Below are 16,847 nucleotides of genomic sequence, written 5' to 3'. Positions count from 1 at the left end.
CAAGCAAGGCCTTGAGAAAGCACAGACGGGCTGAATGACTGACTAGCCATTAAAAAAAAAAAAAAGAAAGAAAGAAAAAAGCACCCCCTGCCCAGACCGGATTCTGCGTGGGAGTATAGCAGGCTAATAGTACTCCTCGCAGAGACCCAGAACTCAGTGCACTACTCCATTCCTTATCACCTCCCACAGGACTAATCCCTTTCTGGCATACTGACTTTCCCTTTTTTCGAGTTTGTGTAACAGCATTTCTGAATCTCTGCTTTATGGTATCGAATGAAATTAAGATAGTTAAACTCCATCACCCCCTTTCCCCCCAAAATTCAGAACCCAACTTTCTCCATCGATATACAGATAACAGTCTAAATAGAGATTAGGACATTCTAGAGACTTTTGACAATCCCAAATTTGGGACCACAAAAAAACAAACAAACAAAACAAAACAAACAAAAAACTTTTAAGCTTTCAAGACAGAACTGGCCTTGCTCCTAGTCTGACCTCCTTCCCACTTTCTTCGTGTATAGCTCCAGTTAATGGCATTCCTCATAAACACAAGCACCATGAAAAGATTTTTTTAAGTAATATCTTGGATTATTTTATCATCACAAGTGTTTTTTTGCCTAAATGAACGCCTGCTTGCATTCTTCTTTCAGGACCCAGGAGAATCAACTCAAAGAGTCAAGTATAAATTTAAGACTTTTTATTTGCAAGAAACAAAAATCACTATCTGCAGAGTAATTTTGATCTAATAGGCACAAAAATTAAATTTAAGATTGTCTACCATTTTAACAGATTATGGAGAAGAAGTGTTAATGCAATTATATTTTGAAGAATAATGGGAAATAATGGCAAAAACTCTCCATGACCAAAAAGCACCTTTATTGACCATCTTACCATTCAGCAGTCATTTCACTCAATATCCTAGATTGCTGAGCTACAGTCCAGTTTAACATTTAAATAAGAGAAAAAGATATTTCAATCTGACTTGTATAAAAAGTGTTATATCTGGGTGGCAGATAATTAAAGAACTATTAAAAAGCCATATACACAAACAATTACTACCTGCAATTTTGATGATTAAGCTCCACAAGTTTCAACATCAAGCATAATACACCTCCTCCATATGACATTATTCTTGTAGAAGAGCCTACAAAAACCCACCTGTTCTGAAGGCAGTGTGGTTGGGAAGTATTTTCTATTTCACCATTTAACAAATTACAATCACGTCACAAAAAGTACTAGGCAGCAAAATATTTATGATAAATTTCACATATATTAAAAAAAAAAAAAAAAAAAGGTTAAAAACCCTTTTTTTCCCAGGGAAAGGCCAGATTCACAAAGACAGCATTTTGTATATAACCTGAGTAAAGGCAGCAGTTTCTCCTAAAATTTTCAACGGCACCCATACTATGCTTTCATATTATACTATATAGTGTCCCAATGATTTCAGCAGGCCAAAATACAGTTCACCGTAGAAACAAGTCTTTGTAATATAGATTAAAATTCAGCTGCACAACATAATTTGTTACTGTATTTAATTCAATGCTCAATAAATTTATAATAAACTACATCTAGAAAACTAGTAGCCTGCTACTGCTCCCCTCTTCTCTCTCCTTTCTTTCTTTCAGGAGTGTATCTTATTACCTATATTGGGAAGGGTATGTTCCTTTCCTGTATTTTATACCTCTTCCAAATTTATTAGTGTACCTTTAAAAGAAAATCTCATTCTACAAAGAAGGTAATAGAATTTGTTGCTACCTTATTCTTAATATTAAACTTTTACTCAAGCTCAGAAGAATAACTTTAATCAGAGCTATTTCGCTGATTCCTATACTAACATGACTATTCAGGCAGAACAGTTGGTTTAACTTATCAAGTTAGCACTACAGTGAAAATTCAGTTTCTTCTGAAGTCCTGTCCCTAACATAAGATAAATTTTTCAGTGGTATTCAACAATAAATAAAAACCATACTTTATCTCAGGAACTAAAAGGAAAGTTGCAAAAATAAGTCCTCACTAACATGCAAGATAAGATTTCCTGGAAAGGCAAGTATCTTTTTCTTTTTTTTTTTCTTTTAAATTCCCCTTTCTGCAAGATGCAAAGTTATTTTAGCCAGCAAAAAAATTTCATCACTATTACAAAACAGTATTGTGTCTTCATGTCAGTTAGAATTAAGTTCTTTAGCAGCAGAAAGTATAAAGCATTTTTATTAAAGCCGAGAATGGAAAAGGAATTCATTTTGCAGCAGATAATCGTTTATACCCATGCAAAAATCTTTATTCCTACAAAAGAAAGCCAATGTGAGAAGTACTTTTTTAAAACAAGGCCATTAAATGAAAGTAATAAAAGAGCAGAAAAGCGCAAGTAGTGAGAAAATAAATGTGTATGTTACTGAAACAGTGAATGGGATTGTTAGAAGAGAAGTTAGAGTTTTTGTGCAACTTCTAAATGGCTGAATTCCTGGTTTTCTAGTCTGCATGAATCACGAGACACTCAAAGCAGAAAAAGATTATTTATTCTCTTTCCTTGTCTACTTTTTAAAAGCATCAAAGATATCTAACCAGGATACAGGAAACTTCTAGCAAGGTTGATATAACTAAACTATTGATCAAGAAGTCAGTTTTGTGAAATAATTTAGACTGGAAAAAAAGGAAGAGGTTTACCTCAAAAAGGTGACATATTTCACTCCTAAATCAACTCTAATTTTTGCTTGGAGTCAAGCTGTACGTTTCTTTTTATTACATGTAATGGAACTAGATCCTCCAACTACTTTTCTCATCTGTTAACCACAGCTTACTGGAGAAAATGTCAACCTACATCCCAGCCACCGAAGTCTTATTTTTTGGAAAGAGTCAAGATGTAAAATAGTTGTATTAAGATGAAGATAGATTTCAAACTAAAAGGAGTGTCATTAATTACTGGGGAATTTTTTTTAAATATTCTCTGTCATGGACAGAGTCCACAAGTCCTTTTCTTGAAATACAAACATGTCCGTTAATGAGCACTAGGGTTTTTTTTTAAAAAAAAAAAAAAAAGGTCTTTTCACCTTTTAAATTAAAAAGAGGAGAATCAAATAAGAAATCAAAACAGGTACAATCTGAATTTTGATCTTACTTCACTAAGGTAATTATAGTTTGAAAACTAATGAACCATTCTATCTACTAAAGAAACAAATCAGCCTTCTTGAGGTATTAAATCAAATTGCGAATATCCTGGCAGAGTAAGAGAGAATTAATCATGGTATATACCCATCAGAGTAGATGATATATGGATATTAAAAGGCTTTTTTCAAGCTTCCAAGTGAATATACATAACACATTGAAAAATGAAGAGCTATGAAAGATGCTCAGTAGTTCCTAAGTTGCTGCAAATCACAGCCTTTTTTTAAAAAAAAAAAAAAAAAGAAAAAAAAGGACTGAATCAATGATATCAGTAAGGCAAAACACAGGCTCACCTTAAACCTGTTTTGTAACTCTACTTTGCTAGTAATCCCAGGAATAATTATTTTTCCATAACACCATGCCCAAGTGTAGCTATTTTCCGTGAATTATTTTTCTACAAGTTAACTTTCATGAAACCTAGTAAAACAAGAAGGCTCAGGATTTCTTAGGTTTGTTTTTACAGTCTAGTACACTTTGTAGCAAGTTACCTCAAAGTAACGAATTCCTTAAAAAAGGAAAGGAGAAAGGAACCTGAATGCCACGTTCCTAAAGCATACAATCTTGATAATCCAAAAGCCCAAGATCTCTCTGTCATTTTTAAGACATGTGGCAAAGTGCCACAAGCTCAAAGTGACTATCACTTCTTAGCCACTCATTGTCATTTGTGAGAGTGAGTGTTCTAATACTGACACAGGTCCCTACTGTGACACAGGGGTACATACGAAAGAATAAAACAAATTGGAAGGCTCAACTTGTATCAGGAAGACTCAAAAACATTTTTGAACTTTTTCATCAGCTGCAGAAACTTTTTGTACCTGCTAAAATCAACGTTGAACTACGTGAATCACAGTTGAGTCTCCTAAAAACACTGACATTAAACAAAAGACTATCTGCTCACTCCCTAATCACCTTTGTTTGAAATAAATATATGATCTCTTCATATAGAATCAGTCCAACTCTCCATTTCTAAAATGGAAGTTATTCTTCAAATAGTCACCTAACTAAGTAGGTGGAGAAAGGGCAGAAAATGAAGAAGCAGAAGCTGACAATATATATGAAAGAAACTTTTAGAACACATAAGTCTGAGTCCTAATTTTGCTACCTAAACTTTTTGGGTCATGGTCATGAACACTTCTGGTACCGATCTTTACAGAAAAGACGGTAAAGGAGAAAATTCTGTGACTCGATCATAAACACCACAGTTCATGGACCCACTGCTTGGGAAAAGTCATCCTAGGAAAAGGAACAAGTATAGGATATTATCATTACTGCCTGACACCCTTGATATTTTACAACTTCCATAGAACAGTTTGTTCCTTAATCCCCAGAAATGCCAGAGGACAGTCACTAAGAATTATTTTTACAGCTGGAAATTAGCATTTTTCCAGAATTTAAAATAGCTGTAGGTAAACAGAATTAGCAACATTTGTTCTGAACCAAGAAGCACATTCTGTTCCCCTCCACACCCTCCCCAAAACAGAAGCAAAATGTAGTTACTTTTCTCATCACAGCTCTCTGGCCAAGGACACTGAAGCATTGTGGATTGCAAATTCCTCCATGCACATGACACACAGTAACGTCATTGAACAGGGTATCCAGCACAAAAGCATTTACCAAGTGCTTGAAGATTTTACTCAACATGCACTTTTTCCATGTACATTAGGAAAAAAACTTAAGATATTATGATGCATATAAGATTATGCAATTTTAATGACAACAAAATCAATGACATACCAGGAAAAAAAAAAGGTAGATGTTGACCAAGATTTTTTTTGAGAGAGATCTGATGAGATAGGAGAGCCAAGAAGAACTGATGCTGAAGTAAAAATTTCTATGAACCCTTTAAAGTTGTCGGACTCTTTTATCAGTGCTTGCAATGTTGACATCCAGTGTCTCTACTTTTTTAGTTAGCCGATCAAGCATATCATCCTGCTCCTCTATTTCTGTCTGCAGACCAAGAGCTAGGTTTTTCAGACGACTCAACCCAGAAGACATCTCATCTGTCAATAAACAAAGAAAACACAAGGAGTCAAAGCTGTAGAAAGTGTACTGCTTAAGTGGACGCTGTCAAGATTAACTCTTCTCCAAAAGCTTCAGTCAAAAAACATTAGTGACAAGTGCTCAAATTTGAGTATTTTCCTGCAACAGTGGAAGCACCAATATTTTATGACTGCTAGTGAATTACTAAAAGAAAGCAATTACTTACGTCTCCTTTCCACTACCAATAAAGTATAAATGCTTAAAGTCAAACTGGATTCTTTATAAGGTACTACGTAATGCAGTTCTTTTAATTTTCTTAAACATGTTTTAAAGTAGGGCACAACTTTTTTCAGCTCAGTATACACAATATGCTCACTACCTCAATTATTTTTGAGATGATCTTTACTGCAGAGATATAATTACAGATTTAAGCAGTTACCTGTCTCAGGTAGATGAAAATATCCCATCTCCAAATTCCAAATTTTATAATTAAAGCTACAGGGAAACAAATTTATTGCACGATTGACTAGTATAAACGTTTCTCGAACTAGTAAGTTTTGTGTGGCCTGGAAATAGAATAAATGTGCTTCCACTAACACTTACGCTTGACTATTTCTCTTTGATCTAGTTCTTTCTGATCTTTCCAATCTCATCTTTCTAGGTCAGATAAACAGTGACGCATGTAAGCAAAGAGGCATTTTGTATATATACCACAGAACAAAGCAACAAAAAGCCAGCTGTATGTTTTTTTGGAAGTAACACAAGAAATGCATATAATCCACAAATGAAATATTGAATGCCCTTTAATTCTTCTATTTTCTGCAAAACACGTATTTATTTCAAAAGCTGTGCACAACTGTAAATATTTTGTATCCAAACTGACGTACAATTTAATAACCAAATTTTAACTGTCAGTCAGGTAAACCGAATATATCTTCCAAAGTAAGGGGTAAGCTCTATGTAACAAGGAACTAAGCGTTCTTACCTGGATGCTAATCTAAGGCAGTATCTCCTTCTTAACATTACTAATATCTGCCTAGCAAGATTTTCAGAACAGGAGAATGAGCCTGCTTGGCCTAGTGATATTCCAGTCAACTTACAGGATGATTCAAAGAAACATTTTCAGATCCTGAACGCAAATCTTGTGGGATACATCAGCAGTACTTCCTCAGTCAGATGACAGAGATTTGCTAGCATATTCACGTTCAGTAAGAGTGTTTATTACGGTCAATGCATGGCTAAAGGCTAATGATTCCCCCCCCCCCCCGCCTTCTGGTCTCTTTGTTCAGTAACAGTTCACAAACTAAAGATTTTTAAAGCACAAGAATATAACAGAAGAATTAAAGTATCGATGCCAATTACGTATCAGTTTCCATAATAAATTTATATTATTCCAGGCATCTCAGCCAGGTCATTTCTAGCTGATTTCATGTGAAATGCATTTCTAACTCAGATTTGCCATTTATCTTTGCAGGTAGTTTACCCACAGATGTCCCACAGTATTCAACCATTCAGACAATGTTTCAATCAAACACTGGATTCTACCACACAGATCGTTCTGAAATGCAGATTACAAGCAAATAATTTTTCATTATAAAAATTCAGAAATTAACTAAACAAAAAAATGTTTGCTGAGAATATATTATTTAACTTTTCTCTGTCTTAAGAACCTAAAACTGTGAAAATAGGATTATGTCAAAGAGCCTCGATTTTCTCTCTCACCTAAGTTGTTATCAATTTTCTGGTGATAAGCTCGCAGATGTTGATTCTTTGGATAAGCATCACGTTGTACTGAAGAAACTGAATCTGCTCTGCTGAAATCATTGTCTGCTAACAATACAAAACACAGGATGTTATATAATAAAAATATTTTAATGAAGAGTCAAGTTTCAGAAAAATATTAAAAATTAGTCTAACTACAGATGCCACTTAATTACATAAACTGCTAGAAGACTATCAAAAGCAGTACAACATCACTGTCTACAGAGTACCCTTCAAGATGCACAGTTATTAACACAGGCAACTGGCTGCATATCAAAGCTGTAATTATTCTCTTCCCAACTGCCTTCTGTAGTTCTGCTAGGAAGTCAAGGAAAGAAAAACAAACAAACAGGAACGACCACCCTCCCCACCACCAACAAAACAGGTAGTAATTTCAACCAGTATTTAAGTGTCCTCCTAGGTCAAGCCACCTGAGAGTTGTTTCTGCCCTCTGCTGGGCAGTCTTTTAATATTAATGAGTGGAGACTAATGTATCTAAGAAGAGACCAAAAAGATTCAAGAAACGATTTTCAGTCAGTTGAGAAGCTTCTAGCTGTTCTGTAAACACACACATTGCCAATTTCACAGAGCAATGCTGGGTCATCCTCTTGCAGTTTCAGTTTAAAACACCAAAAGCGTACTTCCTGCACATCATATAAAAGTTGAAAATTAGCTATTCAGATTAGCTTGCTTTCTAATCAGATTTATCCAAACCACTTACCTAGCATTGTATTTCTAGATGCTAATTAACACCAAAAAAGGTATTTCTTTATTTAGAGATACACAACTCTAAAGATATGCCACTGTTTTCTCACTCTTACCAAATAAATAACTGAAACCCATTTAAAAAAATAACTTATTCCATACACAGAAGTCATTCACAGAACTCGTTGTGAAGAAGGGGAACAAAAACAACCTTGTGCGCTTCCTTGTGAGAATAAAATACTGACTTCAGCATAGTAGGTTAGCCTATGTTTGCAATAACAAGGAGAAAAACATCTGAAAATTATGGCAAACCATAGTTAAGGAGGACAACTACATGTTAACAATTTGGCAAACACAGAATAAGGCTACCTGTACATTAAATGGATTGCTGGCCATAGTCTCCTCTGTGCAAATACATGCACTGTATTCTTTCACAGTCTTTACTGGATATAAGCCCTTGCAGGAAGGGCTAGAAAAAAATCCACATATAAGTAATACTTTCGTGTCTTCGGCACAAAGAGTTTTAGGGGCAAGCAATCCCCTAGAACTGATGGTCATGAAAGGTCACGTGCCGATCTCCAGTAGGAGTTAGGCAGCAATGCAAGTCAAGAGTTAGGCAGGCTGATGAGTCTGTGCCTTTACTACTGTGCAAGTGTCCCCTGCTTGGATGACAGACATTCAGTATAAAATAAAATTAACAAACCTGAATTGTCTAGCCTCCTTAAATTTGGATGACTTTCCTGGTATTTTGACTCTTGCTCTTTACTAGACATCATTGCTTCTTTTAATCTGGTAATGCAGAGAGAAAGAAAATATTCTTATGGACCGAAAGTTTGATTTTGAAACTGTTAAACAAAAACATGTGAAGAGTGAGTTTGTTAGACTTAATTCAACATGTTCCTTTACAATGACTATTAGCATTTGTCTTCAGTGAAAGCAGAATAGGACCCTCTAGTGCTGAAAATAAGAAAACTTTAGTATCAAGACAAAACTGCTTCCTCAGTCTTGGAGACAAACTATTTCTTTCTGCTAGCAGGAGACTGGAAGAAGAAAGGGAGAAGGGCAGGAAATCAATCCATTCAGCATTTTTATATAAAATTCTTAGCTGAAGAGAGGTAAGTACTGTAAGACACTCACCTTCACAGCACGTATTTTTATTTACAGCTTTCAGTAAACGGTAGAGAAATACATGCAATGTTTAATGGGAACCATGTTGATGCTACAAATCTTGATTTCCTGATAAGACTAGAGTAGACACAATAATTCAAAAGGCTCTTAAGAATTACCTGTGATGGAATTTCCTACAAAATTGAGGTTTTTCTCATTAATACAACAATAAAGAAAAGTAAAAATACTTATAGGAAAGGAAAAAGATTCAACAGAATTTCTTTTACATTTTAAGTTCTCATTTGCTGGTGATGTTTCAGACATGCCACTGGAGATAAGTATCCAAAAAAGGTTAAAAAGGTAGATGGATTAGGTGAAGAGTTTAGCTGGAAGATACATGAGTGGAACTAGGGAAATTTTTAGAAGACTTTGAGGAGAAAAAAACCTTAAAAAACAGAAAAAAACACAGAAGGCTGGTACTTGAGAACTATGGAGGAACACAGAATGTGTATGTACAGAGTAAAAAGTGAGGGTCCTTGATAGCATAAGAAGGGAGGAGCAGGTGCCTGGGCTATACCCTGCTTCAAGCAGTACTTCAAAAAACTGATCTAGAACTAGAACCTCACAAAATATTTCTAATAGCGGGCAGGTCTCCTGCTTGGTCCCAACATAGTACTATTATATCAAAATAAAATGTTTATTTTACTTACCTACTGTTAGCATTATACTCAAGGGTTCCATTCTGCTCGGGCTTACTCTCTGGAGGTTTGGGTTTGAAGTAGTTTACCAGGCCCCCAAAAACACTCTTGATGTTATTTATGTGTCTTTGACTAGTCTTCAAGTCCTGGTCCATTTTATCTACCATTTGTTCCGTGCGCTTCAGTGCCTCCCCTTGACGTACAAGCTCCTAAAAATATCGACAAAAAAGGGGAAGTTAGGAAGGATAAACTGCAACATCAAACATTTTTAACAGATACTCTAAAAAAACCCCCACAAACAACAGAGCTCCTTCATCTCCCCACACGATTTTTAAAGGCATCCAGCCTTTTCACTTATTCCTTTTCCTCCAGGGTGTTTCAATCAAGAATTGCTAGTCAACCATAATGATATGCTATACCAGCTATAAAATTCCCATAACTAAGCAAAGCCGAGTTTCCTGTCACCTAGTACAAGTGGGACCTAGAAAGTTTCCATTCTGTCTCTCTCTCAGGTTGAAATTTCTACTGGTTCCAGCTGGGACAAGCATTGTACCAGATGGGCAATGTAGTGAAAAATACATTTTATGGCATATTGTTTACGGAATGGAAATGACCAAATACAACTATTTGTAGCTGTGGATGACACTTTCGTTGATAAAGGTTACTATTTTCACATTATTGTTGTGTTCTAGATAACTTGGAAAAAGAGTAGCTAAAGGAAATACACACTTTTGCAGTACTAATACTTACAGTGCAGGATTTAGAAACCCTGATGCATACAGCTATGTTTTTTACTAATGCAGTTACGCAAACACTATTCTAAAGTAATCCAAAGTTTAATTCCAGCAGTAAAGCTGCCTGTGGCTAACACTGAAGAGGAAGAAAGGCCTTAGATTTCATATTCTCTCCAAAGTTTCAGAAATTCTAGTTGAATATACTTACTTTCTCACTCAAGCAACCTATCTCATCCAGTCCAAATCCTATCATTAATCCTATATTAAGTCTACATCCCTGACTCCTTATTTGAGCTTCTCTTAAAAAGATCACAACCCGGCAAGCTCGCAGAAGCGGCACAAACACCACAACGCCTGCGGCGGCCTGCGGCAGGCCTCAGGGCGGCCTGTAACCCTGGTGCTAACGCCGGGGCGAACGCTTCAAGAGGGGGTGACACAACGCACACGGCCTCTACTAATGACACCTCTGAGCACAAACCCCATCCCGAAACCACGCCGTAGGAACGGCGGAAATGATTCACAGGGATAAAAGCTGGCACGTCGTAAACAGCTTTTTGAGCAGACTTTTTGTTTAGTCAAGAGAACAGCTAAGACTTAAAAGAACTTTTTACCAGATAAAAACAAGAAGTAATTGTTTAAAAGCTGTGGGAAACACACCTACAGTCCCGAGACCGGACAGATAAATCAGGCCCCACTGGAATTTTTTTCTGGGAAAACCAACCTCCGCGCCCTTCCCCACGCCGCCCCCACGGGCGCAGGTAAGCAGTTGCGCCGCTTCGGAAAGGCTGAGCCGCCCCCGGTGCTGCCGGCTTCACCCACAGGAAAGCGAAGCAAAGGCCCGAGGAAGAGCGAAACGAGAACCCGAAGTGAAGCCACAGGCCCCGGACGCCCCCGCGGCGGGGCCGCCCGCACCCACCTCGGAGGCGGCCACGCCGACGCGCTCCGACTCGTAGAGCAGGGCGAGGGAGCGGGCGGTGCTGTCGGCCGTGGCGGCCGAGCGCCGCAGCACCTCCCGCTGCAGGTAGCGCTGCCGCTCGGCGCCGCCCGCCTCCTCCTCGGCCTCGGCGAAGGGGTTGTAGCTCCTCGGCGGGGCCGCCATGGCGCCGCCGCCCGCTGCGCCCTGCGAGGAAGGGGCCGCGGGGAGGGCGCCGCCGCCGCCGCCCGCCCGCCCGCCGCGCGAGGCCCCGCCGCACCGCCCGCTCCCGGCTCCTTCCGCCCGCAGGGCGCCGCCGCGCCGGGCGCCCCCCCGGGGCGGGGCGAGCGCTGCCGGGGGCGGGCGGCGGCTGGGAGGGACCGCGGCGGCGGGCGGGGCTGCGCCTGCCGCCGGGGCCGGGCAAGGGCGGCAGCAGGCGGAAGAGGCGGGGGAAGGCGGTGACGACCCCCTGGCGGTGAAGCCGCGGCGGGCGCCGCCATCTTCGCGGCGCGACTGGCGCCGCGCGGTCCCGCGGGGGGGGCGGCGCTCTCGCGAGAGGCGCGGCGGCTCCCCCTCCCGCACAACATGGCGGCCGCGGCCATAGCGGCGGCGGCGGCGGCCGCAGCGACCACCGCGGCGGCGGCGGCGGCGGCGGCAGCGCCTGCGGCCGCTCCCGGCGCGGGCGCGGGCGCGGGGCGGGGCAGCAGTAGCAGCAGCAGCGCGGGCCCCGCGCGCGGCTTCTACTTCAACACGGTGTTGTCGCTGGCGCGGTCGCTGGCGGTGCAGAGCCCGGCGCCTCTGGAGAAGGTGAGGGCGGAGCGGGCCCCGCGCGGGGTGGGGGCGCCACGCGCGTGGGGGCTGCGCGTGGAGGGGGAGGGGAGGCTGCCCCGCGCGCCGCCGCCGCCGCGCGTGTCGCAGCCATATGCGTGTGCGTGGTGGCGGGGTCGGCGCGTGGGCGTTAGGTGAGGGGCGCCCGGCCTCCGCCGTGGAGCGGTGGCGTGTGGCGCGCGTGGGGGAGGGCCCGCCCGCTTCGCCCGTGTGCGGCGGCTGCGTGGGCTGCGGCCTGGCCCGGCGAGGCGGGCGCGGCAGCCGTGTGCCGCTGCGCGGGGAAGAGGGGTCCCTCGTGGGCCGCGCCGCGAGTGGGCGTCGCGGGCAGGGGAGGGGCGCGGCCCGGCGGCCCGGCTCGTTCCTTGGGCGCTCCGAGCTCTGCCCGCTGTAACGCGCGGTGCGGCTGCCGGCCGGTGAGAGCTGCCTCGCGGGGACGGGGCTCGGCTGAGGCGGGCGAGCCCGAACCGGTGGGTTTGGCCGTGGAACCGTTCCGTCTGCGCGCGTGTGCTCCGTGAGCCCGCCGGTTGTGCGAGCTCTGCGGCAGAGGAGGAGTAAGGCAGCCGGGTGCTGGTAGCTGGCTTCTCTGTGCGTAAAGCGGCTGAACTCCTAAATTGCCTCGTGCATTAATGAAAGATGGCTAAATTGTTGAAAAGTACAGCTTTGTGCTGATGCTATTGTACGTGACTTATTTTTGGCCAGCTATTTCGGACTTCTCTCTTAGGTCTTGTTCTGGAAATTTGCCATTAGTCTGACAGCTAACTGTAAGCAGTTCTTTTACATCTCGCTGTTGGTTCAACAGTATCCGGTGATTCTGTCGTTTATAAGAATCTATACTAGGAGTTGAATTATAGTAACAGTTTTATCGTGTTCAAGGTATTTACTCATGTTTTTCAGAATAATAACCTGATGTGGAATACATGCACTAAAAGTTATTTTTCCAAAGTTTGTATTTCCTTTGCTGTACTTTATGTAAAGCAAGAGGATTATTCATACTGTATTACAGGTTTTGTAATTACAAGGTATGGCAGTCCAAGGATCGGAATCTTAACTTGCCCAGGACTCCCAGTAAGTTCTTCTAGTCCTTTAGGGAAACAGTTTCTTGGTTTAGAGATTTTAAGTCAGGATGTTTAAAGTGAGTTATCTAAATAAAGGAGACTTGACATTCAAACGTAAGTATTCATTATGACAGTCTCTTCTTGACGGTATTTATTAACACTAAGGAGATTATGGAAAGTCCACATGGTTGTTGCATTTTCCTCCTTTTTACTGTTTTAAGAGATTCGGTATATTCTTTAGTTGTGTGTTAGCTGGATATCAAATAAAATAATAAGTAAGTAGTGAAGAAAATAATTGCTCTGGAAACTTAAAAGGATTTGAGTGAAGTCACACTCATCTAAGCAGCAGAGTTTGAGTGCTGTGTGTGAAGAAAGCACTGGTGCAACTATAACAAAAGCTCCATCCACCCAGGTCTTGTTTACAGGCATTGAGTAAATACTGTATGTATGCCTGTTGCACACATACGGATGTTGCACATCCAAAATACTCGATGAATTAATCGAAGAAAACTTTTTAAATGACCCCTCATTGTGGTAAAAAGTTTGATGCGTATATGTAGATTTTTCTGTTTTTTTCTACTGTCTCTCATTCTTCACTCTTTCCTGGCCATTAGATTATTTCATTAAAAGGCTGATGTGACTAAAGCAGGGATAGTATGGCCATCCGATTCCCTTCTAGAAAAGGGAAATGCTACAGTCCATTTCAACTACAGGAAGTGTAAACAAGTCTTTCTGAAAATTGTAGCCTGTCAGCTTGTTTCTCTGCTCTGAAAATATTTTCAATTGCATTAGTGCTACCTAGGCCTATTGCTTGATATACTCCAGGGCATTCTCTCTTCTCCATAAATGAAAAGCTGGGAGCTGTTTGCGTCGCTCTCTTCAGGTCTACTGGTGGGTATATATTGTTGTTATTTCGAATTGTTTTTTGATACTTTTGGTCTTATTCTCCTGCCCTTTTCCTCCACTGTTTTTCAGGTACAAAAACTGCTCTGTATGTGTCCAGTGGATTTCCATGGGATTTTCCAGTTAGATGAACGTCGTAGAGATGCTGTAATTGCTTTGGGAATCTTTCTAATTGAATCTGACCTTCAGGTATTATTCCCTCTCCATGCTAACTGTATTTAACTGAAAGATTTTGGAATAATTCAAATGTAGTTTTTCAGTGAATGAAAAGTTGGTATTTATTATATGTTTGAATTACTGTACTGTCAAGAACCTTAAAACCATGAATGTGTTACACATATGCAAGTGTCCTTGCTCTGAAGAGTTGACTAAATGCAAGGTCAGAGATAACAGATGGATACGGGCAGGAGAGCAGAAGGAAGTAAGGACAGTACTGAGGAGTGTGATAAACAGTGGTCATGGCACTGTCACAGTCAAACTGCAATCATGTTTTTTGGTAGACCTCATAGCAAAGTAGAGCTTAATAAGGAGGGAGGGGAAAGATTTAATTGTTGTTTTATAGAGGCCTATGGGAGGATATAGCCAACACAAAGGTGGTGGTTTGCAAATTTTAAAAAGTAGTTGATGAATCTGCTCTATGGCATTGAACTGGAGATAGAGGATGGGAGTGGCTTTTAGAAGGAAGCACGAGATGTAGAAGTTCCTTGCTTAGAGAAACTTAGCGGCTTAGAGTATATGTTTTCTGAATATGGAAATGGGAGAAGTTTTTAAAGATGTGGGCAAGCTATTCAGGAGTATTTGCTCAAAACATACATGCCATTGCTTATCCTTCCCCCACCTGCTTCTAAATAATAGTTATGGGTGAACATACTCCAGCTCCTGAAAGTCAGATCTGTAGTGACCTTTTTTTATATCTAGAATGAGAAGACAGATGTGCACATAGGTTACATTGGGTATGAACATCCCTTTTATATCTGTGAACTAGGAAGCTGTCAGCCTTTGTGATGGGCTGTTTCTATTTCTTTTGAACTCTGGGAGTGGTATTGTTTCTTGCAGAAGAATGAAAGGATGTGCTTAGTCCTAGGTCCAAAGTCATTAGACATCAGTTTAATGTCTAATTTAAAGACATTTTAGTCTTTACTAATTTAAGTTTCAGTGTTGATGAGATTTGGATTAGGCTTGAATTTCCTTCTATTTAGTGTCTATCTCACATGATATAGTTGAATAGAAACAACTTTATTATCAATTTTCTCCTTTTTGGGTTTTCATGTGGTATAAAGTGTAAACAAGGTAACTGTATTAATGTTTCTTACCATTTTTTGATGCCTGATGTTTTCAAAACCAGCAGTTAGTATTAATTAATCCAACTCAATAAGAAAAAGTACAGTTAGTAACCTGAGGAATCAAATGGATGTGTTTTGTGGCTTGCCTGAAACCATGAGATGGCTTCCGTGTACTGAGTTGGGACCTGGAATTTCTGATTTTCTAGTGACCTTAAAGTTATTTTGTGACATTGCTGTGTGTTTTACTGTATACCAGTAAATGAGTTAGAGGAAAAAAAGATCCCCAATAATAATTAACCCCAGCTTTTACAGAAAACGAACTGTTCCTTAGAATGACGTGATTGGATTTATGGCACTGAATTAAGTGACTGACTTACTCTTTGCTTGTGTTGAAATCAATTTTTCAGTGTTTAGGCAGGCTGTAGAGTAATGATTAGCTGAACTGAACTCTATGTGTAGCTAGTGAACTCTTTTTCCACATCTCTAATATACATTCAGATTATATTGTTCAACTTTTCTTCTTTTTAAATAAAATATTTTCAGCACAAAGATAACGTGGTTCCTTACCTCCTTCGACTTCTGAGAGGTCTTCCCAAAGTCCAGTGGATAGAAGAAAGCAATGCACGGAAAGGCAGAGGTAATGTTTGGGGTTTTTTGATTATTCTTACAGAGTGTCAGCCAGGAAATGGAAATAATGAAAGTTATTCAGGACATAGTACGAAGGGAGGTGTAAGTCCTATTATGTCCTTAGCTCTTGATATGACTGCCTTTAAAATTGATTGCTCTTTAGAAACCAGAGAAGAAGTTGATAGCTCCCAGGTTTCTCGTTTGACTAATCTGTGACAAGTTGTAGTTCCTAAATAATTAAATACTCAATATATTTTAGGGCTAAATTGGAGAAAATTATATAGTAGCTAAAGCAGAAGAGTGGAACCTGGGATTTGAGAGATTTGCATTTAGTTTTGGTACTTAGTTACTCCTTTTAAACCACTTAATTTCTAGCTCTCTTAAGAGCTCTTAAAATGAATATAAGAATACTTCTTGTATCACAAGGGATATTACACAGTTTAAGTAGTTTAGTGGTTTTTGAAAATCAGTTGAAAGCCTGGAAATCTTTTTAACAATTAAAAAAATTGCTAATGCTTAAGTTATGATTAGATGTACTTTTAAATCTTATAGATAGTATTTATCTGCAGATAATCTTGGAACTGTATGACGTGGAGAATCACCTATATCATTTTGTTGCATTATTATTTGCTTTTTATATCTTGGTTCTCTCTAACAATGCATAAGTGGCTAATTTTCTATTTTTTATTTTGCAGGCTTGCTTCCAGTTGCAGAAAACTTCAGCTTCTGCTTGGTGACATTATTATCAGATGTTGCTTACAGGGATGCTTCTCTTAGGGAGCAGGTAAAGTTAGCTCTAAATTTGGGTTGATGTTATACCTGATTGTCTAATGCTGCAAGGCTAACATGTCTGGAGAAGAGAGTACCACACCTATTTTCTTTCTTGCAAAAGTGTGTATCCTTATGCATAACTTTACTTATATTAATTAACACAAGTAGGTTAGGTACTCAAAAGTTAGGTCCTCAGAAATTATTCATAAACCTGCTTTCACTTCTGACAGTCAGAGGGTGTTGATCACTGAGCCTAGTGTTTTAGAATTCAAGTTTTAATATTAAGATTAGGAGTACTGCAGTTTTATTCTGCTAGTACACAT

The 16,847-nt window shown here is 40.1% G+C and overlaps 2 protein-coding genes across 5 annotated transcripts in view; one reads left to right on the top strand and one right to left on the bottom strand.

Moving 5' to 3' along the window:
- Nucleotides 1-855: 855 nt before the first annotated feature.
- SNAP29 (synaptosome associated protein 29) lies at nt 856-11,300 on the bottom strand. 2 transcript variants are annotated; one of them, XM_062590252.1, is made up of 5 exons: nt 11,061-11,300; nt 9,423-9,619; nt 8,309-8,394; nt 6,862-6,969; nt 856-5,159 (listed from the first exon to the last, which is right to left on the bottom strand). In XM_062590252.1, the coding sequence occupies exons 1-5, from the start codon at nt 11,241-11,243 to the stop codon at nt 5,002-5,004; spliced, it is 732 nt and encodes a 243-aa protein (XP_062446236.1). In that variant the 5' UTR covers nt 11,244-11,300; the 3' UTR covers nt 856-5,001. The 2 variants fall into 2 exon arrangements, with proteins under 2 accessions (XP_062446236.1, XP_062446237.1); XM_062590253.1 differs by having other exon boundaries at nt 6,862-6,966.
- Nucleotides 11,301-11,642: 342 nt separating this feature from the next.
- Nucleotides 11,643-16,847, top strand: part of PI4KA (phosphatidylinositol 4-kinase alpha) — a 63,337-nt gene continuing 58,132 nt past the window's right edge. For 2 of the 3 annotated variants that reach the window (XM_062590514.1, XM_062590515.1), the window contains exons 1-4: nt 11,786-11,864; nt 13,916-14,032; nt 15,670-15,763; nt 16,449-16,537. In XM_062590514.1, the coding sequence (XP_062446498.1) occupies nt 13,934-14,032; nt 15,670-15,763; nt 16,449-16,537 (282 nt within the window). In that variant the 5' untranslated portion in view covers nt 11,786-11,864; nt 13,916-13,933. Of the gene's footprint in view, nt 11,865-13,915; nt 14,033-15,669; nt 15,764-16,448; nt 16,538-16,847 lie in introns of all 3 variants that reach the window. The other variant, XM_062590513.1, reaches the window with a different exon arrangement.

The sequence above is a fragment of the Rhea pennata genome, chromosome 17 (genome assembly GCF_028389875.1).
Source record: "Rhea pennata isolate bPtePen1 chromosome 17, bPtePen1.pri, whole genome shotgun sequence".
Taxonomy (NCBI): Eukaryota; Metazoa; Chordata; class Aves; order Rheiformes; family Rheidae; genus Rhea; species Rhea pennata.
This window is presented reverse-complemented; position numbering and strand designations above follow the sequence as displayed.

What these genes read in the sequence shown, in the direction of transcription:
- SNAP29 (XM_062590252.1), bottom strand. Translation starts at nt 11,243, where the DNA reads ATGGCGGCCCCGCCGAGGAGCTACAACCCCTTCGCCGAGGCCGAGGAG. An exon ending in GAGTATAATGCTAACAGTAG is followed by an intron (nt 8,395 to 9,422) that starts GTAAGTAAAATA and finishes CTGCATTACCAG; the next exon opens with ATTAAAAGAAGCAATGATGT. An exon ending in AAGGAGGCTAGACAATTCAG is followed by an intron (nt 6,970 to 8,308) that starts GTTTGTTAATTT and finishes TTGTATTGTTAG; the next exon opens with CAGACAATGATTTCAGCAGA.